General features: G+C 41.5%; 1 protein-coding gene across 1 annotated transcript in view; it reads right to left on the bottom strand.

Annotated features, from left to right (window-relative positions):
- The window catches only part of LOC124622032 (tRNA modification GTPase GTPBP3, mitochondrial), a 150,647-nt gene that overhangs the window by 95,992 nt on the left and 26,850 nt on the right, over positions 1–27,805 (bottom strand). The window contains exon 3 of the mRNA XM_047147589.1: positions 22,271–22,390. Coding sequence (XP_047003545.1) covers positions 22,271–22,390 — 120 coding nt within the window. The remainder of the gene's footprint in view (positions 1–22,270; positions 22,391–27,805) is intronic.

Below are 27,805 nucleotides of genomic sequence, written 5' to 3'. Positions count from 1 at the left end.
ATCTGTTGAGAGGCCAGACAAATGTGTGGTTCCTGAAGACGGGCAGCAGCCTTGTCAGTAGTTGCAGGGGCAACAGTCTGGATGATTGACTGATCTGTCCTTGTAACACTAACCAAAATGACCTTGCTGTTCTGGTACTGTGAACGGCTGAAAGCAACGGGAAACTACAGCTGTAATTTTTCCCGAGGGCATGCAACTTTTCTGTATGATTAAATGATGATGGCGGCCTCTTGGGTAAAATATTCCGAAGGTACAATAGTCCCCTATTCGGATCTCCGGGTGGGGACTACTCAAGAGGACATCGTTATCAGGAGAAAGAAAACTGGTGTTCTACAGATCGGAGTGTGGATTGTCAGATCCCTTAATCGGGCAGGTAGGTTAGAAAATTTAAAAAGGGAAATGGATAGGTTAAAGTTAGATATAGTGGTAATTAGTGAAGTTCGGTGGCAGGAGGAACAAGACTTTTGGTCAGGTGAATACAGGGTTATAAATACAAAATCAAATAAGGGTAATCCAGGAGTAGGTTTAATAATGAATAAAAAAATAGGAGTGCGGGTAAGCTACTACAAACAGCATAGTGAACGCATTATTGTGGCCAAGATAGACACGAAGCCGATGCCTACTACAGTCTGCCAACTAGCTCCGGAGATGATGAAGTAATTGATGAAATGTACGATGAGATAAAAGAAATTATTCAGGTAGTGAAGGGAGACGAAAATTTAATAGTCATGGGTGACTGGAATTCGAGAGTAGGAAAAGGGAGAGAAGGAAACATAGTAGGTGAATATGGATTGGGGTTAAGAAATGAAAGAGGAAGCCGCCTGGTAGAATTTTGCGCAGAGTATAACTTAATCATAGCTAACACGTGGTTCAAGAATCATGAAAGAAGGTTGTATACATGGAAGAACCCTGGAGATACTAGAAGACATCAGATAGATTATATAATGGTAAGACAGAGATTTAGGAACCAGGTTTTAAAATGTAAGACATTTCCAGGGGCAGATGTGGACTCTGACCACAATCTATTGGTTATGAACTGTAGATTAAAACTGAAGAAACTGCAAAAAGGTGGGAATTTAAGGAGATGGGACCTGGATAAACTGAAAGAACCAGAGGTTTACAGGGTTTCAGGGAGAGCATAAGGGAACAATTGACAGGAATGGGGGAAAGAAATACAGTAGAAGACGAATAGGGTAGCTTTGAGGGATGAAATAGTGAAGGCAGCAGAGGACCAAATAGGTAAAAAGATGAGGGCTAGTAGAAATCCTTGGGTAACAGAAGAAATATTGAATTTAATTGATGAAAGGAGAAAACATAAAAACACAGTAAATGAAGCAGGCAAAAAGGAATACAAATGTCTCAAAAATGAGATCGACAGGAAGTGCAAAATGGTTAAGCAGGGATGGCTAGAGGACAAATGTAAAGATGTAGAGGCTTATCTCACTAGGGGTAAGATAGATACTGCCTACAGGAAAATTAAAGAGACCTTTGGAGGAAGGAGAACCACTTGCATTAATATCAAGAGCTTTGATGGAAACCCAGTTCTAAGCAAAGAAGGGAAAGCAGAAAGGTGGAAGGAGTATATAGAGGGTCTATACAAGGGCGATGTGCTTGAAGACAATATTATGGAAATGGAAGAGGATGTAGATGAAGATGAAATGGGAGATATGATGCTGCATGAAGAGTTTGACAGAGCACTGAAAGACCTGAGTCGAAACAAGGCCCCCGGAGTAGACAAGATTCCATTAGAACTACTGACAGCCTTGGGAGAGCCAGTCCTGACAAAACTCTACCATCTGGTGGGCAAGATGTATGAGACAGGCGAAATACCCTCAGACTTCAAGAAAAATATAATAATTCCAATCCCAAAGAAAGCAGGTGTTGACAGATGTGAAAATTACCGAACTATCAGTTTAATAAGTCACAACTGCAAAATACTAACGCGAACTCTTTACAGATGAATGGAAAAACTGATAGAAGCTGACCTCGAGGAAGATCAGTTTGGATTCCGTAGAAATGCTGGAACACATGAGGCAATACTGACCCTACGACTTATCTTGGAAGAAAGATTAAGGAAAGGCAAACCTACATTTCTAGCATTTGTAGACTTAGAGAAAGTTTTTGACAATATTGATTGGAATACTATCTTTCAAACTCTGAAGGTGGCAGGGGTAAAATACAGGGAGCAAAAGTCTATTTACAATTTGTACAGAAAGCAGATGGCAGTTATAAGGGTCGAGGGGTATGAAAGGGAAGCAGTGGTTGGGAAGGGAGTGAGACAGGGTTGTAGCCTATCCCCAATGTTATTCAATCTGTATATTTAGCAAGCAGTAAAGGAAACAAAAGAAAAGTTCGGTGTAGGTATTAAAATCCATGGAGAAGAAATAAAAACTTTGAGGTTCGCCGATGACATTGTAATTCTGTCAGATACACCAAAGGACTTGGAAGAGCAGTTGAACGGAATGGACAGTGTCTTGAAAGGAGGGTATAAGATGAACATCAACAAAAGCGAAACGAGGATAATGGAATGTAGTCGAATTTAGGCAGGTGATGCTGAGGGAGTTAGATTAGGATATGAGGCACTTAAAGTAGTAAAGGGGTTTTGCTATTTGGGGAGCAAAATAACTGATGATGGTCGAAGTAGAGAGGATATAAAATGTAGACTGTCAATGGCAAGGAAAGCGTTTCTGAAGAAGAGAAATTTGTTAACATCGAGTATAGATTTAAATGTCAGGAAGTCATTTCTGAAAGTATTTGTATGGAGTGTAGCCATGTATGGAAGTGAAACGTGGACGATAAATAGTTTAGACAAGAAGAGAATAGAAGCTTTCAAAATGTGGTGCTACAGAAGAATGCTGAAGATTAGATGGGTAGATCATATAACTAATAAGGAGGTATTGAATAGAATTGGGGAGAAGAGGAGCTTGTGGCACAACTTGACTAGAAGAAGGGATCCGTTGATAGGACATATTCTGAGACATCGAGGGATCACAAATTTAGTACTGGAGGGCAGTGTGGAAGGTAAAAATCGAAGAGGGAGACCAAGAGATGAATACACTAAGCAGATTGAGAAGGATGTAGGCTGCAGTAGGAACTGGGAGATGAAGCTTGCACAGGATAGAGTAGCACGGAGAGCTGCATCAAACCAGTCTCAGGACTGAAGACCACAACAACAACAACAGCATGTTTCTGACATTCTCATTCTGGTCGGAGGATTCCCTTCTCCCACTCAGTGTTGCCAAAACTCAAAAAGAAAAAAAACCTTATACTTTCTGAATATGTCTCATATTATTATACTGTTTTACAGCTATGAGCATACTTCCACCATTGGTGTTCAACCTTTCTTTATGATATACCTTCCAATTGGAAATTAGAATTTAGTTGGTATTAACATCTGATTTCAGCCAGGTTTCTGTCTCTAGTACTATGTAGGCATTTTTACCATTTAAAAGTGCAACTAATTCCAGAATATTTCCATATATCCCCCTGCAGTTGACTAACATTTTATTTATCTGATCCTCCATGATAGATGTTACTTTCTCTAATCAACGGCAATTCTTTCTTGTCTGAAATCAGAATGAATCTTACCAGGCCTGTGGAATGATTTCTTTGTCCTAAAAAACTCACATGTGCAAGCCACACACATTCTGCTATCCTACTAGCAGCCACTCCCTGCATGTAGTGCATGGCTGACCTATTATGAGGGGTCCTACAATTCTCCACCTGATAGTGGGGGTCAAGAAAGACACATCTGAGATCATCACAGAAACATATGAGTTTCTGATTTTAGCCTTCCACTTGGCTTAAAACCAGAAGTACACGACTGGTTGTGGGAACAATGCTACAGAATGCTAGCTCTGCTTCCATTCTGTGAGTGAGGTTGGCTCTCTTCACCAAAGCAGCCAGATGCCTGTGGGAACTGAGAATGATTGATTGATTGTGAGGGGTTATGGGACTAAACATTGAGGTCATCAGATTCCAAAGTTACTCGTGGAAGAGAGAGGTTTCACTGAAAGTGGGTGGATCCAGTCAGAGAAGTCAAGCTAAAAAACGAGAAAGTTAAAACACACACAGTAGAAGTATAGAAGGTTTGACCAAGTCTAAAAACTGGAAAAACAGAGGAATAAAAGAGCAGTCTTTGCGTGGTGGCCATAGGACCCAGACTGAGAAAAGATGAAGAGAGGCCCTAATGACAACCACCTTGCCCCTAATTGAGGAGTAAAGCAAAACCTTGTACCTGAAAATAATAATCACTTTCACAGAGGAATCTGAGGACCAGTTCAACCATCCATGAATCGTCTGCTAATATTTAAGATAATGAATCTGCAAGATTATACTTGGTACAAAGGGCTAAAAGAAGGGGACATTCCACCAGTATGTGGGATACTGTCAGTCTGGCTCCACAACCACACTGTGGAGGTGGCTCGTTATGCAAGAGAAAACAATGGGTGAGCCTGGTATGACCAGTGCATAGACAGCATGACAGTGGACTCCTTCTGAGAGGAGCAGAAGGAAGAGTGCCAAACCACAGTAGTCTTCTTAATTGTGCAGAGTTTATTACTGAGAGCAGTAGTGCACCAGATGTCATTCCACTTTTGGGCAAAGAGCGATTTGATGTAGATCTGCATATCTGCAGCTGGAATCATGAAACAGAATGGAAGGTAAGCATCTGCTTCTCTAGCAAAATGGTCAGCCAGTTCATTCCCTGGGATGGTAACTGAAGGTGGCCTCAGACCCCAAGTGCCAGACATCATTCATGCCAGCATGGGCCATGATTTGTAGCTGGGTACACCCAACACATTCAGAAAATGCCAGTAGACACTCCTCCACTTCTGGGATGTGAACTCATGGTAAGCAAACAGAGTGGACACTGTCCTTCTTTTCTGACCTGCCCACTATTTTCCTGAGGGACTCCATCACCCAACTAACACTGGAGCTCCCTGTGACAACCAATCCCACCCTTTGCACTTGTCCAGATCTCTCAGGCAGATTGGCCCCCATCTGAACAGGCAACGTGTCCTGTGCTCACTCAAATGTACTTTCAGCAGTGCAAAATACTTACAAGCTGTTTTCAGAGTGTAGGGACAATGCAATGTGGCCAGTACCTACTTTTTTCTTCTTCCCACTGTTCGACAGTCTCAGTCTGGTAAGTGTCGACAGACCAGTATGCACAAATCGGAAGGCACTGCAACTTCAGGGATCCCAGGTGACAATATAGGCTCCAGAGGTCTTAAACAATCATTTCAAGTGCTACTGCAGCCCAGGGCAGCAGCTTGAAGTCTGTCAACTGTGAAGAATACAGCTTACAGATGCTTATTGACAGTGACCAATTCCCCCTGAATAGGTACACAACAGCAGCAGTCCCAATTATCTTTAATTAATCTTCATCTGTACTACTGGACTACAAGTAACATAGCTTTAATCTAAGAAGCTGCTGAATGCAATCTTACTTTTGCTGCGACATTGCTTTTTGTTTTTACTACACTTCAAAATCAGTTTACACAATGCAGGTGGACTAAAGTCTATACAAAAATTTAGAATAAGTTAGTATGTACTATTCAACAAAGAAAATGCACAGCTGCAATTTACTTCCTCACAGAAGCATGCAAAAATCAAAAGTAAACTAAATCCTGTGTGTAAACCAGGAACTGCTGTTGTTGCTGCTGGCACTTCTGCTTGACTCAGCAGCTGCCACTTCACTAGTCCTCTCTTGACCTAAACTTATGGGTTTTCAAGGGCTCAACTGAATACCATATTATGTAACTCTGTGCAGTGCAGAGAGCTGTTAAGAAAAGGATCTTCGCTTTTAAAAGTTATTTTTCAATGGTTCCTGCTTTGACTGCTGAAACACATTTTCCAGATTTTAAGGCACAGCCTTCATTTATGAACACAGGTAGACAGTAGGTATTAACTGCTAGAGGTCATGAATTATTTCACACTAAGTGAAACAAGCAAGCTACAAGTTGGATTTCTAATCTGCAGTGTGCTCTTGTTACAGCAAATTACACTATGGAGTTTAGAAACATTTTTCTTTGTTGTGTAATTTTATTTTCTCAACCCACATTTGTTTTATTTATCAATTTATATGAGTATTATGTCAGCTTTTCTTTGGCAGAAATGTTCTACAATGTGCATGGTTAGTCAGTAACAACTACTCAAAATACGAGGAGCCCACTACTAACTGAATTTAATTTGGTTTCCATTACTTATTCCTGAAATATCTCGACAATATAAGCACAAAATCAATACACAACAGAAAAAATTGAAAGATACAGACTTAGATAGAATCATAACACTTGCCGATATTTACAGGTCACACTAACATTGTAAGTAAATCAGAGAGACTTGTTATCATAGTGTGATAAAACTATGATACTCTTTGGCTCCTGGTAATACGAGAGACATGAGTGCTCCTTTAGAATTAAATACAGGTGACACTTCAAAGAAAGCAACAATAACAACAACAACAATATAGTGTAGGCACATGAACATGGCAGTTTTGAACTATAGTTATGTCAGATACTGATAGAGGTTGGGTAGTACTACCTCATTTATGATGCTGTCATCAGCAAGAAATTGCACGGCATGCCTCTGACTTGCTTTGTGTTGTGTGTTGCTTGTTTTTTCTTTTGTTATTTTGAAATGAGTGAATACATTAATAGTAGTTCATCACAGGGTTTGAGTATAACTCCCACAACACCAGGAAGGAGTGGTGATCCCAATAACAACATGTTGGTTCTGCCTTTGGAGAAACCCAAATTATAAGTTTACACTGCCAGCCCTGCGAGCAGGAGTCTGGGCCTGTTTGCTTACACATTTCATCTCCTCTTGGCAGTCTAAGTTCCTGTTTGTTTTTGCTAGCAGCTGACTGGCATGTTACAGCAGCCACACAGTAATAATAATGATAAGAATAATAATTATAATAATAAACAAAACATCTACTTTTCTTTCACCCACACAATTTGAAGTATGTTTTGGTACATGGTCAGAGGCTGAATAAGAGGAAAAGCAAAAGATTTTTCAGAAATTTTCTGCTAATTATGTATGATGCTTGTCTACAAAATTTTAAGCGTATGTACATGAATAAAAAGAAAAATTATACTTTGGAATGTATTCAACCAAGAAAAAGAGTTGGGCTAGCCAGCAGCAGGAGGAAAAATTCCCAGTACAGTATGAAGGTACACAAAAAAAGTAAAGACAGGTACAGGGGGAATGAGAAATACAGTTATTAGGATGGAAAGTAAAAAAGAATTACTATTGTATGAGAAAGGAAAAGACGTAAGAGATCATAGTGGGTGTAAGAAAGTACATGACTACACACAGCACTAGCTTCATTTCAGAGACGATGGAAGGAAGTTTTTGTATATGGTAAAGCTGTTTTACTATGTCTGATCCTGTTGGAGCTGGGTTGCTCTTGCATTATGTAGTCTTTGTACTGATATATCCAGCCTGTTATAGAGGGGTCTACAGTTTAATGCTGACACTGAACCAAAGTACAACTGAGGATTTTTTGCAGTACATAAGTCATTGCCAGAGGTGAAAGAAGTGAAAGAGAGTGACAGGAAAATTCTAGGGTTGACAGGCAACTGAACCATGAACCTTTGGGTTGGTTGGCTTCTATCACTTAAACTTAAACTCACTTAAAACCACTGAGAGACAGAGCTATGTACCCTATTTCAGAAAATATTAAAGCTACTGACACCACTCGAAAGTACATCGCAAACCTTTCTGAACAATTGTTCCAAGTGAGTGTTTTATAAAACAGGTTAAAAAATTAAAATGTTTCAGCACAAACTTGATTTTTCTCGTAGAAACATGAATCTCATAGAAACATGAATACGCAACTAAAAATGTGGTTTCTAATTTTTTTAAAATGTAGTGTCCCTCACTGGCAATAGTGTGACCTAATAAAAACTGGGCAGCACCATGTGATAAACACAAGAGAGCAAACAATTGAGCAATATAGGGGACAGTAGAAGCTTAGGCTAACAGAACCTGAGTCTGGTAGATTGGAAAGACGAGATGATGTGATTGAGAGTAAATCCCCATCTCCAGAATTCAGATAAACTGGTGATGGTTCAGAGGATCCTAATGGGTGATGCCCCATACTTTAGCAGGGCCTCATATCTGTTGTGTCATGTTGTACAGAATGCTTAACAACTTGATATGGGGAATGCTCATGCTACTGGTCTCTTTATGACTCATGCTGATTATAAACAATACAAACCACTGGCCCTCCTTAATAGTTATAAATATCCCTTATCCTTGAACCAAGGTTAAGTACATCTATACCACACAGATTTAAAAACTCTGAAAAGTAATTGTGACAGAAGTTACAGCTTAAACATACCACAACTAATAAGCATGTGAATCATTCTTATGAGAAATTTCTTTTATTATCAGTTGCTTCAGAATGACTGACTTCCTCATGAGTTTTCCATCTTTACTATAACCAGTTTTGTGTGTTCACTCCACTTGAAGTCACTCCAGATACATGCATCTAGATATTTTAAGGTTCTCATTGTTTCAGTGATCCATCAGCAATCATTTAAGCAAACAATAACAGCTTACTTCCAGCATGCTGGATGATGTTTTGCTGCATGCAGCACACTTTGTCACGCACAAATAGTATCTTGCACTTAGGCATTAATACAAGCACAATATGACCAGACTACACACATTATGGTTCTGTGGCTTGACAATGGACAAAACTCCAAAACTGACCGCTATTTAAATAAAAACAAACTTAGGTGCAACTGTGATGGTTTTGTAATTTAATTGAAACAATAATGGACCCCTCTGCCTATTTACACAAAGCACATTACTTTTCTTTAGTGTGAGGGTCAACTGGTAGTCCCCACAGTAAGCACGGATACTCTGCAAGTCTTCTCCATTTTGCTACAATTTTTTAGTATTTGTGTGACGGTAATTATATGACGGGCACTCAATAAGTAATTTGACACATTATTTTCTCAGTCAATTTCAGCTGAAAGAAATGTGGAATTTGTGGTGGGACATGGTGGAATATTCCTGCATCTGCCCCTATAGTTTCAGGAAGTTCTGGCAAGTGGCAGCACTATGCGTAGCCTTCAAAATTGTGTCTGTAACAGACGTGAATTCCAAGCAGACAGCTGTCATTCAGTTTCTTTTGCAGAAAGCCAGAACATCACAGATATTCATAGGCACTTGCTGAATGTCTGGAGAGACATGGGCATGAATAAACGCTTGGTGAGTCATTGGGCAAGATGTCTGTCATCATCACAAGGAAGTCGCACAAACGTGTCTGATCTACATACTGGCTGGTTCAATCAGCAGTGACTCCTGCACTGTTAGAATATGCAGACACTCTCAATTGAGTTGATGGACAGATCACACAATAAAACACCTCACTGCTCAACTGGATATCTCTATTGGTAGTGCCAACACACGAGTCCACCAGTTGGGGTACTCAAAAGTGTGCGCTTACTGCGTTCCGTGCACAACCTCACAGAAGACCATAAAGAGCAACGAAGGACCATCTGTGCAGAACTGCTCGCATGTTAGAGGCTGATAGTGACAATTTTTTGTTGAAATTCACCAAAGCTGATGAAACATGGGTTCACCAATCTGGAAGCAAAGCGGCAATCCGTGGAGTGGCGCCACACTGCCTATCCTCTGAAGAAAAATTTCAAAGTCACACTCTCAGCTAGTAAAGTCATGGTGACTGGCTTCTGGGACCTTGAAAGATTTATTCTGTGTGATGTCCTCCTTCGTGGTGCATGATCAACTCCTAAGTATATTGTGCTACCCTCAGGAAATTGAAGGAATGACTCCACTATGCTCATCACCACAAAAATGCAAATGAACTTCTGTTTCTCCATGACAACACAAGGCCTCATACAAGTCCGCGTACTTGAGAGGTTATCACAATATTTCATTGGACTGTTCTTCCCCATCAACTCTAAAACCCTGATCTCGCACCTTCCAAGTTACAACTGTTCAGCAAAATGAAAGATGCATTCCACACAAAGCAGTACGTGGATGATGGGGATGTTATTGATGCAACACAATATTGGCTCTGACATCCACCAGGAGATTGTACCATGTAAGCATAAAGTCCTCCTAGCAAGGTAACATGAGGCTGTCACACTGAATGGAAATTACGCTGAAAAACAGTGTTTTGCAGCCGAAAGAGTGGGGAATAATTAAGTGTAGCATTACTTACTGAATGTTCCTTGTACAAGTTATTGTTGTTGTGGTCTTCAGTCCATAGACTGTTGGAAGCATCTCTCCATGCTACTCTATACTGTGCAAGCTGCTTCATCTCCAAATACATACTGCAACCTACATCCTTCTGAATCTGCTTAGTGTATTTATCTCTTGATCTCTCTCTATGATTTTTACACTCCACACCGCCCTCAAATACTAAATTGGTGATCCCTTGACACCTCAGAACATGTCCTACCAACCGATCCCTTCTTCTGGTCAAGCTGTGCCACAAATTCCTCTTCTCCCCATTTCTATTCAGTACCTCCTCATTAGTTACGTGATCTACCCATCTAATCTACAGCATTCTTCTGTAGCACCACATTTCGAAAGCTTCTATTCTCTTCTTGTCTAAACTATTTATTGTCCATGTTTCACTTCCACACATGGCTACATTCCATACAAATACTTCTGGAAAAGACTTCCTGATACTTAAATCTGTACTCAATGTTAACAAGCTTCTCTTCTTCAGGAACACTTTCTTTGACATTGGCAGTCTACATATTACATCCTCTCTACTTTGACCATCATCAGTTATTTTGCTCCCCAAACACAGCAAAACTAATCTACTACTTTAAGGGTCTCATTTCCTAACCTAATTCCTTCAGCATCACCTGATTTAATTTGACTACATTCCATTATCCTTGTTTTACTTTTGTTAATGTTCATCTTATATCCTTCTTTCAAGACAGTGTCCATTCTGTTCAAATGCTCTTCCAGGTCCTTTGCTGTCTCGAACAGAATTACAATGTCATCGGCAATTTTTTATTTCTTCTCCATGGATTTTAATTCCTACTCCAGATCTTTCTATTGCTTCCTTTACTGGATGCTCAATATATAGCTTGAATAACATCGGGGATAAAATACAACCCTGTCTCACTCCCTTCCCAACCACTGCTTCTCTTTCACGCCCCTCGACTCTTATAACTGCTGGCTGGCTCTGAGCACTATGGGACTTAACATCTATGGTCATCTCTTATAACTGCCATCTGGTTTCTGTACAAATTGTAAATAGCTATTCTCTCCCTGTATTTGACCCCTGCCACCTTTAGAATTTGAAAGAGTGTATTCCAGTCAACACTGTCAAAAGCTTTCTCTAAGTCTACAAATGTTAGAAATGTAAGTTTGCCTTTCCTGAAAATATCTTATAAGATAAGTTGTAGGGTCAGTATTGCCTCACATGTTCCAACATTTCTATGGAATCTAAACTGGTCTTCCCCGAGGTTGGTTTCTACCAGTCTTTCCATTCATCTGTAAAGAATTTGTTGTTAGTATTTTGCAGCTGTGACTTATTAAGCTGATAGTTCGATAATTTTCACACCTGTCAACTCGACTGCTTTCTTTGGGATTGGAATTATTATATTCTTCTTGAAGTGTGAGGGTATTTTGCCTGCCTCATACATCTTGCTCACCAGATGTTAGAGTTTTGTCAGGGCTGGCTCTCCCAAAGCTATTAGTAGTTCTAATGAAATGTTGCCTACTCCTGGGGCTCTGTTTCGACTCAGGTCTTTCAGTGCTCTGTCAAACTCTTCATGCAGTATCATATCTCCCATTTCGTCTTCATCTATGTCCTCTTCCATCTCCACAATATTGTCCTCAAGTACATCGCCCTTGTATAGACACTCTATATACTCCTTCCACCCTTCTCCCTTCCCTTCTTTGCTTAGAACTGGGTTTCCACCTGAGCTCTTGATATTCATACAAATGGTTCTCTTTTCTCCAAAAGTCCCCTTTAATTTACCTGTAGGCAGTATCTATCTTACCCCTAGTGATATATGCCTCTACATCCTTACATTTGTCCTCTAGCCATTCATGCTTAGCCACTTTGCACTTCCTGTTGATCTCATTTTTTAGATGTTTGCATTTCTTTTTGCCTGCTTCATTTACTACATTTTTAGATTTTCTCCTTTCATCAATTAAATTCAATATCTGTTCTGTTGCCCAAGGATTTCTACTGGCCGTCGTCTTTTTACCAAATTGATCCTCTGCTGCCTTCACTATCTCATCTCTCAAAGCTACCCATTCTTCTTCTACTGTCTTTCTTTCCCATGTATTTGTAAATCGTTCCCTAATGCTCTCTCTGAAACTCTCTGCAACCTCTGGTTCTTTCAGTTTAGTCAGGTCCCAGCTCCTTAAATTCCCAACTTTTTATGGTTTCTTCAGTTTTAACTTACAGTTCATAATCAATAGATTGTGGTCAGAATCCAAATCTGCCCCTCGCAATGTCTTACAATTTAAAACCTGGTTCCTAAATCTCTGTCTCACCATTATGTAATCTATCTGAAAACTTCCAGTGTCTCCAGGCCTCTTCCATGTATACAACCTTCTTTCATGGTTCTTAAACCAAGAGGTAGCTATGATTAAGTTAAGCTCTGTGCAAAATTCTACCAGACGGCTTCCTCTATCATTCCTTACCCCCATTCCATATTCGCCTACTACTTTTCTTTCTCTTCCTTTTCCTACTATCAAATTCCAGACCCCCATGACTATTAAATTTTCATCTCCCTTCACTATATCAATAATTTCCTGTATCTTACCATACATTTCTTCAATTTCTTTATCATCTGCCGAGCTAGTTGGCATATATACTTGTACTATGTGGTAGGCACAGGCTTCATGTCTATCTTGGCTACAACAACATATTCACTATGCTATTCGTAGCAGCTTACCTGTGCTCCTATTTTTTAAATTCATTATTAAACCTACTCCTGCATTACCCCTATTTGATTTTGTATTTATAACCCTGTATTCACCTGATCAGAAGTCTTATTCCTCCTGCCACCAAACTTCACTAATTCCCACTATATCTAACTTTAACCTATCCATTTCCCTTTTTAAATTTTCTAACCTACCTTCCCAATTAAGGGATCTGACAGTCCAAACTCCGATCCGTAGAACGCCAGTTTTCTTTCTCCTGATAACGACATCCTCCTAAGTGGTCCCCCCCTGGAGATCTGAATGGGGGACTATTTTACCTCCGGAATATTTTACCCAAGAAGACGCTATCATCATTTAACCATACAGTAAAGTTGTATGCCTTCTGGAAAAATTATGGCTGCGGTCTCCCCTTGCTTTCAGCTGTTCACAGTACCTGTACAGCAAGGCTGTTCTGGTTGATGTTACAAGAATAGTTCAGTCAACCATCCAGACTGTTGCCCCTGCAACTGCTGAAAAGGCTGCTGCTCCCCTTCAGGAACCACACATTTGTCTGGCCTCTCAACAGATACCCCTCTGTTGTGGTTACACCTACAGTATGGCTATCTGCATCACTGAGGCATGCAAGCCTCCCCACCAACGGCAAGGTCCATGGTTCATGGGTGGGAGGGGGGGGGGGGGCTTGTAAAAGTATGAGATGATATATTATTTTGATGCTGCAAGAAAAGAGGGAACACAAGTGGATGAAATGTATTCCACGGCTACAGCTACTGAATGTTGGTTTTGAGATTATGACTCAAGCAAAGTCTCTGTAAATCCAATTTATGTATGTGATAGAATGAGTATGTCTATCTAGTTTGTCGGGAAGCTAATAGTAATGTTTTTCATTAACTGTCAAGAAAGATGGTCTAAAAATGGATCTCCACCACATAATGATCAAAATACAGTGAACTACGAGGTGCACAACTCTGCTTCTGTCATTTTTTCCCCAACATTTGAGGCTTTAATGAAACAAATTGGTTACTCATGTATCATTCAAAGTATTTTCCAAAACTGGCCACTACTTTCTCCCATTTTTCCAGCAGTGTACAAATGCCACGCCAAAAAAATTGTTCATCTTTAGAAGTGATCCATGAATCAATCCAATTTGTGACTTCTTCATGAGATTGGAAGTGCTGGTCAGCCAGGCTATGCACAATTGATCTAAACAGGTGATCGTCAGAGGGAGCAATGTCTGGAGAATATGGCGGGTGGGGTAGGACTTCCCATTTTAACGTTTCCAAGTATGTTTTGACCTCTTTTGCAATGTGGGGTTGAGCATTGTTGTGCTGCAGAATCACTTTATCGTACCTCTCGCTGTACTGCGGCCGTTTGTCTTTTAATGTCTGCTTAAATGCATTAATTGCATTTGATAACGAGCATCTGTGATTGTTTCACTTGGTTTTAACACATCATAATACACAATGCCGAGCTGGTCCCACCAAATGCAGAGAATGATTTTGGAGCCGTGAATATTCGGTTTGGCCGTCAATGTGGAAGCATGGCCGGGATATCCCCATGATTTTTTGCGTTTAGGGTTATCGTAATGAACCCATTTTTCGTCCCCAGTCACAATGCAATGCAGAAATACCTTCTGTTTTTGCCTCTGAAGCAACTGTTCACACGCACACGAATGCCTTTCAACGTCTCTTGGTTTCAGCTCACATGAGACCCAAGTTCCTTCTTTCTGAATCATGCCCATAGCCTTGAGACATTTGGAAATGGCTTGATGTGTCACTACCACTAATTGTGCCAATTCTTCTTGAGTTTGACGCAAGTCTTCAATCAGCAATGTCTCCAATTCTGCATCTTCGAAAACGTTCTCTCTTCCACCACTATGCTGGTCTACGACATTAAAATCACCGTTATTGAAGCGTTGAAACCACTCACAACATGTTCTTTCACTAATAGCGTTCTTACCATACATACCTGAGAGCATTCAATGACTCAGCCACTGTTTTCTTCATATTGAAGCAAAACAATAACACCTCCCGCAAATGATGAGAATTAGGCTCGTAAACTGACATTTTCAATCAAGAACAACTTTATGATGCAGACACAAATCGACTAATGTTTGAATAAGGTTATGGTGACTGAGGTGCAAGCTAACTGCCTGATGTCTGTGACCTGTTTCTTTTGACTGTTACTTAACGTTGTCGCCACCTATCAGCAAATGGCGGAAGCAAAGTTGTACACCTTGTACATTCACATGTTAAATGCTTGCAGCATCGTAATGCAAAATGCTTGCCTTTGAGTTGCAGGCAATGTTATTCAACATTTGGCAAGCATTCAGCTACCAGAGCACTGTGATTTTTTTTCCTCCATAATTTGAAATAAGAGCTACCAGACAAAAAGTTGACTGAAACATCAGAGGTATTTCTTAAGGAGGCAAAATAGATCCCACGGTAATGCACGATGGCAAGTTTGCACCTGTCTTTTAGGAATAACAGCTGTTCTTGGGCAAACTCATTCAATTCAAAGGCCACTGTATACCCCATTAGTGAAATACGGTTATTGGGATTTAGTCCATGATTCTTATATATATTTTTATGTGCCACATTTAGTCTCCCAAAGTAGGGCATGCATTTTATAGTCTATGGAGATGGATTATCCACTATTTTTTGTGACAAGAACCAAACTGTTTGAACCCTTCAGTGACTAAACTATCTATCAATAAAGGGTTGTAATCATCTGATTTCTGAAACCACAAAATTTGAAGAATCTAGGTACCCATCTTGACAGACTTCAACCATGTCTACCATAGCAGAAGATATGGTGTTAGGCAGAGGAATATGCATAAGAGCTGAGTTTCCATTTTTAAGAAACAACCATCCTCAAAAGAGATCATACTGTAAAAAAATATCTGGCAGTTTTTTCCTACCAGTTTTTTCTTCTAACTGTATCATCCTTGTGTAAGAACTGTGGAAAATCTGGGATAGAATAACAACAATATGTTGATGAAACAAAGTAATTACAGATAATGGTTGCAAGTGGGCATTGATTTACATCAATGGGGAAGTTGAAAATTAGTGCCAGACTGGGATTACTCGAGTCTCCTGCTTACTAGGCAGATGCTCTGCCCAGTTTTGCATGGGCTAACTTAGCACGTCTCTCACCACACCCAAATTCTCAACTTATCCACACACACACACACACACACACACACACTAAGAATGTAGTGCCCCTTGCCCATTATCATTATTTTCATAACTCGCAGCATTTTGCTAATAAGAGTTCAAGCCTAATGTGCACTGCACTGCACTGAAGAGATCATTGGCCATCCTCACCTACCTCTCTCTCTCTCTCTCTCTCTCTCTCTCTCTCTCTCTCTCTCTCTCACACACACACACACACACACACACACACACACACACACAAACAAACAAACAATAAAATAAAACAATTTTTGACAGAATAATATAACTGGACAGATAAAAAAATCTACTCACCAAGTGGCGCCAGAACACACATGTAAAAAAAAAAAAAAAAAAAAAAAAAAAAGGTTATACTTAGGCAAGCTTTCAGAGCCATTGGCTCCTTCTTCAGGCACAAGGGCTGGAGGGGAAAGAAGAAGGGTGTGAAGGAAAAGGACTGGAGAGGCCTGCACACACACATACACACAAACAAACTTCTGGAAAATGACAATCAAAAACCATGAATTGATTGCCCCCAGTAGAGGGAAATTTTATTCATACATTCTTGAGGATGTATACAACAAACAATCACACAGACAGAGCCATATGCACATGTGTACAGTCAACAGAGCGTGCATAATGTCAGTGCTAGTACCGTGTATACCCTCCTTTTGCAGCAATGCACATTGCAGTTCTCCCATGAAGATGATCGGAAAGGTGTTGAACATAGTCTTGCGAAATGGCCCGCCATGCAAATTCCACATGGTACCTCAGATGGGCCAGAGTTCGTGCCAGACGTGCACACCTCACAAGATGTCATTTCATTCATTTCATCACCTTGCCAGTCCATGAATGGTAGCATGATGGGTTGGATGATGGTTTGCATGAAGTGTGCACCGTTCAATGTTCCCTCAATGATCACCAGAGGAGTATGGTCAGTGTAGGATATTGTTCCCCACAGCATGATTACAGGTGTTGGCTCTTTGTACTTCTGTCATATACACTCGTGATTTGAGCCCTCATCTGCATGACGCTACACATGCATACGACCATCATTGGCACCAAGGCAGAAGTGACTCTAATCACTGAAGATGACAAGTCTCCATTCATTCTTCCATAAACGCCTATCGTGACACCACTGGAGATGGTCTGAACGATGTTGCGGCGTGAGTGGAAGATGCCCTAATGGTGTGCGGAACCGTAGCCCTGCTTGATGGAGACAGTTGCGAATGGTTCTCACTATAACCCTGGAGCAACAGTGTCCCTAAGTTGTTGTGAAGTGATAGTGTGGTACATTACGGCACTTCATGGCATGCGACAGTCTCAGCATGCATCTGCATGTTGCCACTGTCTGGACCCAGGTTGATGGGCATGTGTGCCTTCTGCTGACCACTGGCAACAACATCAATGCACTGTGGAGACCTCATGCCTCATGCATTGCGCAGTTCTGCAGTACATCACCTGCCTTCTTGCAGGCCCACTATATGCCCTTGCTCAATCTCCATCAGTTGCACAAATGGTTCATGTACACACCGTCACTGAATGCTAACAATATTGTAGACACAGACAGAGCTCCGTATGCCATGGGAAACTGTCTGCCACTGGCTCTGGTGGTGTGTCAGCAGCACTGTATGTTTGATCATTGCATGCACCGCCCTCTCATAGTGTCCCGTGTAAGTAGAGAGAGAGAGAGAGAGAGAGAGAGAGAGAGAGTATATATCAAGGGGCACTACATTCGTAGTGTGTGTGGATAAGATGAGAGTGTGTGTCTTGCAGGAGGCTTGCTAGGGTAGTCCGTGCAGTTGCAATGACCACTGTGTCTGGATGACTCAGTGGTCAGAAAACTGAGGTGTGTATGTTTGTCTGTTTGAACACACTAATCACAGGAAGTCCAGGTTAGGATATTAACAATTATGGAAAGGATAGATTGCTACTCACCATAATGATGACACACTGAGTTGCAGACAGGCACAACAAAAAGCATGTTACACACTTGCCTTTGGACCAAAGCCTTCTTCGGAAAAGAAAGGAAGGCACACCTCATGTACACGACTGCTGCCTCTGGATGCTTTAAACAGACTGCCAGTGAGGAACAGTCTTTTCATTATGCCTGTCTGCAACTTAATATGTCATCTGTACAATGAGTAGCAAATTTACCTTTGTCACAGATGCTAATTTCCAAAACCACTAGAGTAGTTTTGATGCAGTTTCCACAAGTAACTTGAGCACAGTTTGGGGCAACATATATGCTTTATTTCATTAAAATCAGATCATGTAAAAAAATAGATATTCTGATTTAAAGTTTTACAATTCTCCTCAGATGAGTAGTTTGGATGTTTACCTTAGTGATAGTGTAGTACACCAAAGACCCAAAAGATGGTGCTGTTAGTTTTTTTCACCTCAGTGACAGAAGTATTTCAAGGAGCTTACATTAGTGACAGAATGAAATGCTATAATCTCATCTTTACAAATACTAACTAATATTGAATTTACTTGGTTAGGGTATATGGATTTACTGATTTTGCTTTGTGCATTAAAAACTTAATGAAATTGCTTTGCTTCTTTTGAAAGTTATATTTCACTTTTCAGCTAGGGAAAACAAATTCATTGACTCAGTGATCCTACAAAGGTTCTAAATTTACCAGCCGGGGTAGAAAACCTTAAAAAGTGACGTATGCAAAGGCCATTCTCTAAATGCCATTGTGAAGCATGAGTGTATAACTAGTTACAAAATATTATGAATATTCCGTTGTATTAGTCATGAATTCCTAGAACTGATCCTAAGCTTCTCTCCCTCTTTCAAGATCTACAAACTTTTTACTGCGGCTGTCATATCACTGCTGCCTTAAAAATATGTCTACTCCAGTACCTTCAATGTTAGACTCACCAAATACCTGCCTCCTGACACGACGCTCTCCCTGATTCTCCTTCTGATTTCACGCCAAAACTTTCTTATTCCTCCAAAACTTCACTATTTAAACACTCTACACATCTCAGTTACCAAAAAGTCATTACTATTACTACCTCTCATTAAATACAGATAATGTATTACATAAGATGACTAGACCAGGTGTAACTACATTCCATTTATACACATTGAAGACTTGTAGTGAGTGCCAAGGTGGTTAAATTTAGCATAGGAACTCATGTCTAGAGAAGTGCTGTTTACCTGTACATGCAAAATATCACAAATACATGTTCAGATCTTTTGCATTTTTGGCGGCACTGACTAGACCATTATGTATGTCATTTATTGATCATCTGACGTTCCATGGCCACCACACCGTTGTTTACGTGCCAATCACTTGAGTTTGTGATCTGACCTGAGAGGCTTCTACTTGCTGTTGTGCTTGTAGTCTTCCTCATACTGTACTACAGTACAGCAGTAATCATTTGCTAAAGTACCGACTGCAAGCTGTTCATACAATTCACTGTTAGTGTATTGCTGTTGACCATGGTGAATTACATATATGCAGAATATGCTGATATGATGTTATTGTAAGGTGAAGCTCAGTGCAATGAGAGGGCTGCTTGCCAATTATATGCATAGCATTTTCCACATCACCAGGCACCTTTGAACTCATTCTTTGCTACAGTGTAACAGCAGGCCTCAGAAATGGGTGCATTCACCACCAGCAGGGCCAACTGTGGTGCTCCACACACCTGAGTTTGAAGCGGTTGTGCTCTATGCTGTGGAGGAGAACCTGATGACTACGACAAGAAACGTAACAGGTAGACTGAATGTGGATCACCAAATTGTTTGGTGCATTTATACATGAGCAGCAGCTACACCCAACCCTTAGAATGTACAGGCAATGCAGCCACAGGATTTTGCTTCATGAGCCAATTTCTGCAGGTGGTTCTTGCAACACTGTGTGGACGAACCTGACTTCTGGTGGGGGATCTTTTCCACAGATGAAGCCAAGTTCACCAGGGAAGGTATTCTCATTTCCCACAACAGTTGTGTGGGCTGTCAAAAACATGTGTGTTGTGTGCCTGAATGGGTTTCAGGAACAATATGTTCTGACATTTGGGCAGGGTTCCTGGATGGACACATGACTGGACCACACCTTCCTCCACCATATCTCACTGGTGCCATGCACTTGCAGTTCCTTGATGGTGTATTACATGGAATCCAGGAAGCTGTTCTACTGCATGGACATCAAAGCATGTGATTCCAGCATGGAGGCACACCACCTCATTTTTCATAAGCAGTCTGGGATCATCTGGACCAACAATTTGGGCAACAGTAGATAGGTTCTGGTGGCCTGATTGCTTGGCCTGGACATTTGCCCAACTTGAACCTGCTAGACTAACCTAAATCCTTGATTTATGAACCTCTGTGGCATTTGTGGAAGACTGTGGGCATGAGTTATGGCTGTGGTGGATGCTGGAGGACCAGTGACCGGTGACTGTGTGTACCAGTACACGGTACAGACATACCATATCTGTGCTGATGTTGGTGGTCGTCGCATCAAGTCCTATTGGTCAGTGGATCCAGATGACAAGCAGCGGGAGTCAGAGAGCAACGCGTGTTGTGGTACTGTGCACATAGCAGGAAATTGTACTTTTCTGGACATGAGCTCCTATGCTGAACTTAACAGTCTTGGTCCTCACTACTTGTTCTTAAGTTATACACTACCATATTTACTCGAATCTAAGCCACATCTGAAAAATGACACTCGAAATCAAGAAAAAAAAAAAAAAAAAATCCCGAATCTAAGCCACACCTGAAATTTGAGACTCGAAATTCAAGGGGAGAGAAAAGTTTTAGACCACACCTTCAAATCGAAACAAAGTTGGTCCATTGTAATATGAGACACAATTTAGGTCGAATGAATGACGATACAGCTACAGTAGTTTGGTTCGAGTCGTAAGCTTAGCTGTTAAGCTTTACCAGGTAGCCATTGCTATGCGTCAGGTGCTCCATCCATATCTATATGGCTACCCTTCCTTTTTCACATGCTTCGTCTGGTTTGAACTGATTGCTTATTTGTCTTTGATTAGATAAGTGCCGTTCTCTTTGTTATAGGTGTTTACGTCACTCTAAGCTGAAAATGCATTATTGTACTGTGTTAAGCATTTTTTGTTGCATTCTGATGATGAGTGTTTATGGCCTGTCGCCGCTCGAGGCACGGGTTGGTTTTGTGTGTGCTACTGCCGCTTACAATAAAAAAAGAGAGAAATTGTCTCATTAGTGAAACAGTGGCAAGAGACTGCTATTTGTTGTTACTTACACTGCTGCTTTCTTTGATAATCATAAACGAGAACCAAATAATAGAGTGTGTATGTTCTGAACGACAGTTTAGCGAAAAATTTTCTCCATTTGAAAATCTTTGCAGACGCCTCTTTAGTACATTACATTCTGCATAGAAATTAGAGTCATCTTAGATTTAAAAATCTAGTCAGTTGCCGCACTTCATTTCTGACTGTATCACCATTTGGCATAAGAATAATATGAATATAAACATGACATATATGTATATTCTTTCGTGTTTGCTGTTGTCTCACTCTAGTTTCGTAGTTTATTAGGCAGACAGGATTTAAATGACATAGCAGCAAACATGAAAGAATACATGGCAAAATGTTTACATTCGTATTATTCTTATGGTGAAGAGAATACTGCATGTGATTCACGATTCACTTGTCACGGGTAGGAAAAAATTCAGAATGTAGAGTTGGCCATATTGACAAACATCCCAAACAGTCTTGCCAGTTGGATTTTCATAGTACATTGAAAGGCTGCTACATTCGAAGATGAACAATACGGAATTTGTATTTACTTTGTAGGATAATGTATGAAAATGCAGTGGTCGAAACTTGGGACGGAGAAAAAAGCTCGTCTTCCACCTTTTTTTAATTTATTTACTGACGCAGAGGCTTTGGTGCCAGTATTTATCTTTGTGCCTGCAAAGCATGCCTGTGTAGCGCTACATATATTCTATGGCAGAAGTTAGTTGTAGTGGCACCTACCAACATTTTTCAGAACTTCCGCTTACTTTGCTCTCGATTCTAAGCCGCAGGAGGTTTTTTGGATTACAAAAACCAGAAAAAAGTGCGGCTTACATTCGAGTAAATACGGTATTTAAAAGTTGTCATGGCATTCAAATAACATTTATAAACATAACTGTTACTAGTAAACAACTGATCCATAACAGTTACTTATAGGTAGCTATCAGTGACAGGAGTATTTTTACCTGCTTCTGCTGGACGAAAGCCAGGGATTTTAGAGAGTGCATTAAAAACAGCAGCAACTACAGCTGGTCCTCCATGTACTTGCAACTCACATGAGTCTTCACCTGTGAAGCTTCGTGGTCCTTCAAATAGAGAGATATATCAGATTAACAATGAGCTCAACTGAACATATTAAGACAACAATAATAAAGAGACACTGCAATGAATGTTAATGTCTGAAACAATGAGTGAGAGACAACACAAACCAGTAAAACTTAAAGAACAGAATCAGTATTTATCATTACACTGAGAGGTCAGCATTTTACTGTTGACAGTGATGTAAGACCACTACATAAGTGAGATTAGGATGGAAGCTATTGCGTGTAAGAGGTGATGCTGTCAAAGCATCTGTATACTGTGTACAGAAATTGGGTTCACAATGGGCAGACCTACCTGCTGCTGACGTCAAGATACCCCAGTCTCTCAGACAGTACGTGCAATGCTTGTGCTGAGGGATTTCTGCCCCCACATTTGACTACTTCTCACCAAATATTGTTAAATGTTACCTCTCAAACATATACCTACTGTTAGTTTATGCCTATCACATGTGAGATAAAGTTGTCCACAGACAACTTCAGATTCAAATGTTGTTTGGGCTGCTCAGGGGCTTCATTAGAGACCCAAACAGTGCTTGGATACCATTTGATCAAGACAACTCCCAGTGCTTGCAAGCTGTCCTGTTGCACTTGCATTGGTGAGATTTCTCTCACTGCATTTAATGAGTTACTGCCCAGGATATGCACATGTTACCCATACCACGTGTCTTTACTGTCAATGTACATCTGGTACTTACATGTATGGGATTCTGAAGTCTACAGATAATTTTAATAGTAAATACTGTGTGATCTGCCTAGAGCATTTGTTGCAGCAGCTAAAGGCACTAGGCTACTTGTGAATGCTACAACATGAGTGGCCCAACAACTCAAGCAACTGCCCTATTGTTCACATTGTGAGAGAAGATAGCTGGGATACCAAAGCTGACTGAATGGTATCAATTAACCACTAACTTACCAAACTACAATGGAAAGCCAGTCACACTCAGAGGTAGCTAAGTGGTTAACACATATCCATATGTAGTGATGTACCTCCACTCACGAAAAGCACGACTTCCGAGATCGTGCATCCATACAGTTCATACTCCCACTTATAGAGGAACCCTGGGTTGGCCCCCCTGGCACGCTCTGGTGAACTGCCAAGGTAATAGTATTATTTAAGCAATCACAAATGAGTGCTTGGCCAATTCTTTAACCAGTATTAATGTTGTCCAGTCAATGTTTTCAGTGTTACACACAACTTGTATCTTATGTGTTGCTCTATAAATTAATACATTCCATCAATCATGTTTGTTCTTGCTGCAGCAAACTTGGTGAGGAGTGAGGTGTACATTTTCTCCACGTGTTACCAAGTGAGTGCTAAGTTAGCCAACAAACATCTTAATGGAAGAAGTGCTCTAACTTATCACTGCCCAGCAGCAAGCTTTCATGGAACAATGGCAGATTCTCACCAATGGTCTCAGTCAGGTGGCCTCTGTGTGTTCAAGGCAGGTTACTATCCCTTCAGTGTACCTGCTATCCTTTCTGGCATGTGATGAATCTGCTGAAGATTGAGGCACCTACAGTTACGCCATCATTTCCAGGTTTTTCGTATGGGCAGTGCAAACCTATGTCAGCTTTCTTTATTTCCTGACTTTTGCTGCGCATTTATCAGCTGTTGTGTCAACTCGCGCCTTTGCAAGACCTGACCAGCTTATCATTTGATGAAATGCGAAAGCTACTCTGAACCTATTACTGTGATAGAACACAGCATTCTGAAAAGTGTAGAGTTTTACCACTGTCAGAAACACCCACACCAGTCTTACAAAGATTGGGCTGCAGAATTACATGGGTTGAGCCGTTGTACTCGTCACAAATCCCATGCTGATCACATGATGTGCGATGATGTTATTCATCTGGCCCCAGATAGGGAATTATTCAAAAAAGCACTTCAATCTGAGAATCAAATGCTTATGGAAGTGCTTAATGCAGCACAGTCCTTTGAAGTGTCATGGGCTGTGGGCGATCAGATAGCTTCGTGGAGAGAGATATTGGAAGTTGCTCAGTTGACCCATGTTAGGAACATTGCACCTATTCAGGATGATGGGGAAGCCATCACAGCAGTACAACCTTTGACTCAGCATCACATGGGGCAGCATAGGTTATGGCCACACCAGCAACAGGCTGCATCACAACAGTGGCTACATGCCCTCCCTTCTGTCTTGCCCGTACTGATTTGTCCAACATGAGCGTGCTGCATGCCCTAAGTTTGGGTTGTCTGCAACGAGTGTCAAGAGAAAGGCCACACTGCATCACTGTGTAACACCTCTTCAAACATAGTGGACACAGTAGCACCGATGGACACAAACTCTATAATGACTGTCTCCTGGAACAAATTGTTTATTGATTTAGCTGTGTTTCATAAGCTGCTAAAAATGCAAGAGGACACAGCAGCTGCAGTGACTTAGTTAATGCACAAATGTACATGGACTTGGACTCCCCTCCTCTCCCATGGGTTTCATGGAAGTTGGTTAGCTACAATAAACAGCAGGTTCCAATCCTAGGTCGGTTCTCCACTCCTGTCCCTTACAAATCTGTTGTTTGCTTTCTCACCTTCCTTGTCATGGATCATTCCCATACCGCAGACCTGCCCATGTTAGATACGTTTAATGCTTTCAGTTTCTCCATTTCTGACAAGGTAAATTTTGTACCATATCAAGTTCCATATCAGCAACTGGATTCCCTCTGCCCTGAGTTATAATCTCTGTTTTCCCCTGGGCTCAGTTGTGCTACTGGTTTTCAGGCCCACATTACAATAAAAATATCTGCCTGCCCCCCCCCCCCCCTCCCCCCCGTTTTGAGTGGCAGGCGCCTGTTGTGCTGTGTGACTCTTTCAAGGTTGAATTAGACTGTCTGACATCGCTCGATGTCATTCGGCCTATTTTTTTCAGTGAATGGCCTACACCACTGGTCATCATTAAGAAGCCAATGGGTAAGCTTCACATCTGCAGTGACATCAGTGTCATGATTAATGCACAGTCCATGATAGATACATACCCTTTGCCCTGCCCTGATGAGCTGCTCACAAAATTATCAAGTGGCCACTGCTTGTCCAAGATTGATTTGTCAGGAGTGTAGCTCCAGCTCCCCTTTATCTAGGCATCTCCTCGCTGTCAGTACATGTTCTGGCCTACACCCATATCAACACTAGATCGCCCACAACTTTTCAGCGTTTTTTAGAGCAGCTGACAGCCTCTGTGCCTGGTTGCATCAATTACCTCGACAATATCACTGTTACAGGTTCTTGCACCAAAAAGCACCTTAGAAATATCCGTTGTTGTTTTCTGCTTTGCAGTCTGTGTGTCCCAAGTGCAATCTTGCCAAATCTCAGTTTTTTCAGTCGTCAATTGAGTATCTAGGTTTTGGGGTTTCTCACACAAGGGTCAAGCTATTGCGTCACCATATTGATGCAATTGTGGCTTTGCCATGGCCAACCTACTTTAAGGAACTGCAGGCGTTTCTAGTAAAGTTGCGTACTACCATAAGCTTTTTCCCAATGCATCCACCATTGCTCAGTCCCTGCATTCAGTTTTGCACAAAACTGTGCCTTTTTCTTGTCTCCAGCTTGTGACACAGCTTTCCTTAAATCTAAGCTTCAATCTGCCTGTGTCCAGGCACTTTTCAGCCATGTCAGCATCTCCTGTTGGCTACAGATCCCTCTCAGCACAGTGTTGGCGCACGAATACATGGACAGGTCTGAACAACCCACTGCTTATACTTCTAACACTTTAACTCCCACTCAGCAGTGGCATTCTCAGATTGACAAGGCGGCTTTAGTGATTGCGTCCACCCTCAAGAAATTTCACATCTTCTTATGTGGTTCTAAGTTCCATTTAATCATGAATCATAAGCCGTTGGTTGCTCTTTTCAATCCTTTAGCTTCCGTACCGGGCAAGGCAGCACATTGATTGCAGTGGTAGGCTCTCTTCCTCTCCTGTTACTATTATCGGATCTATTACTGGCTGATGTCCAACATGCCAACACCCATGTCTTATTTCATTTTCCGATAGGCCCGGACCTGGTATTCAATCAGGATGAATTTCTTTGTTTCTATTCAGATATTGAGAACCAGAACACAGTCAAACCAGAACACAGTCAATGGTTTTCCCATCACTAGCGCCATGATAGCATCAGCCTTTGCCACGACTCCTGTACTTAGTTGGGTCCTCTCTACTGTGCACCACGATTGGCTGCAAAAACACCAGGGCAGTGCCTCGGATCTCTTGTGTAATTATTTCTCCCTCCAGCACTGCCGTTTTGTGTTTCATGGTGTTATTTTGCTGTGCTTTTCCTACATCAGTAATGGATCATTGTAGTGGCTGCCTATTCCAAGTTTCCCTATGAGGTACATTGTCCATTCACGTCTGCAGCAGCTGCTATTTCGGCCCAATCTTCAATTTTTGCAATTGTATCTTTTTGTCAGGCTGGTGGTGTTCACCATCTCACAGCTTCCCTGTTTCATCATCAATCTAATGCTGAGGATAACCACATGGTTTGGCTGTTTAAAACTCAAGATGTGGAAGTACATACCCGGCAGGTCCCCTAAAGCTGCTTTAGACCTTTTTTCGAGTTTGTATCATTTCACTCTGGTGGGGAACAAGAGCCTGGTGGACATGCCACATGGATGCCAACCACAAACCCTCACCCACCTACTGCATCTGATGCCGTGCCTGTTGGCGTCGCTGGCTCCTCGTCGGTTCCATCCAGGTGCAACTGTCTGGGCTTGCGTTTTCAATCACTGAACTGGGTTCCTGCCATCACTGAGCATCGTCCACACTCGTGACAGGCAGACATCCCATCACTTCGACCAGCTGCAGATGTGCACGGTGGGGTCTGCTCTGAGGGCCCACCACCTCCCCTGCCTCCGCCAATGTCTGTTCCTGTGTCATAGATGGTCCAGTTTGTGCCACAGCAGGGATCATTGCCTGACAGATGACTCTCTAGAGCTCCTACCTCTGCCCCCACTCCTTGACCGCCATCACCTGTGCAGCCCCTGCTGCACCTGACACTGCCGCTGCTTCTGTTGTTGGTCCTGTGCGGCCATCGTCTTTGACGCCCCCACTGACACCTCTGCTGCTGACTGCTGACCTCAATAAAGACATTGTTATGTAGATACCATCCGCAGCCCTGCTCTACGGCCTCTCGTGAGGGAGGGGGGATGGAGTGCCAGATCAACCCTCATCACTTTCAGCCCTATCGCCGGTGCCTACCCACCACATGCTGCAACAGCCGCCATAATCTGATGATGAAACAAATTTCAGTGCCATCATTGGTGTTTTCCATGACCTTTAATCTCAGTGCCTTGTGGGATAAGTGTTTTTTTTTCATGATGCTGGAGCTTTTTGGGTACCAATGCTTTTTTTCTAACCTGTACATTATCTGTACCATGTATTTTTCTGTCCCTAG

The sequence above is a fragment of the Schistocerca americana genome, chromosome 7 (assembly GCF_021461395.2).
Source record: "Schistocerca americana isolate TAMUIC-IGC-003095 chromosome 7, iqSchAmer2.1, whole genome shotgun sequence".
Classification (NCBI taxonomy): Eukaryota; Metazoa; Arthropoda; class Insecta; order Orthoptera; family Acrididae; genus Schistocerca; species Schistocerca americana.
This window is presented reverse-complemented; position numbering and strand designations above follow the sequence as displayed.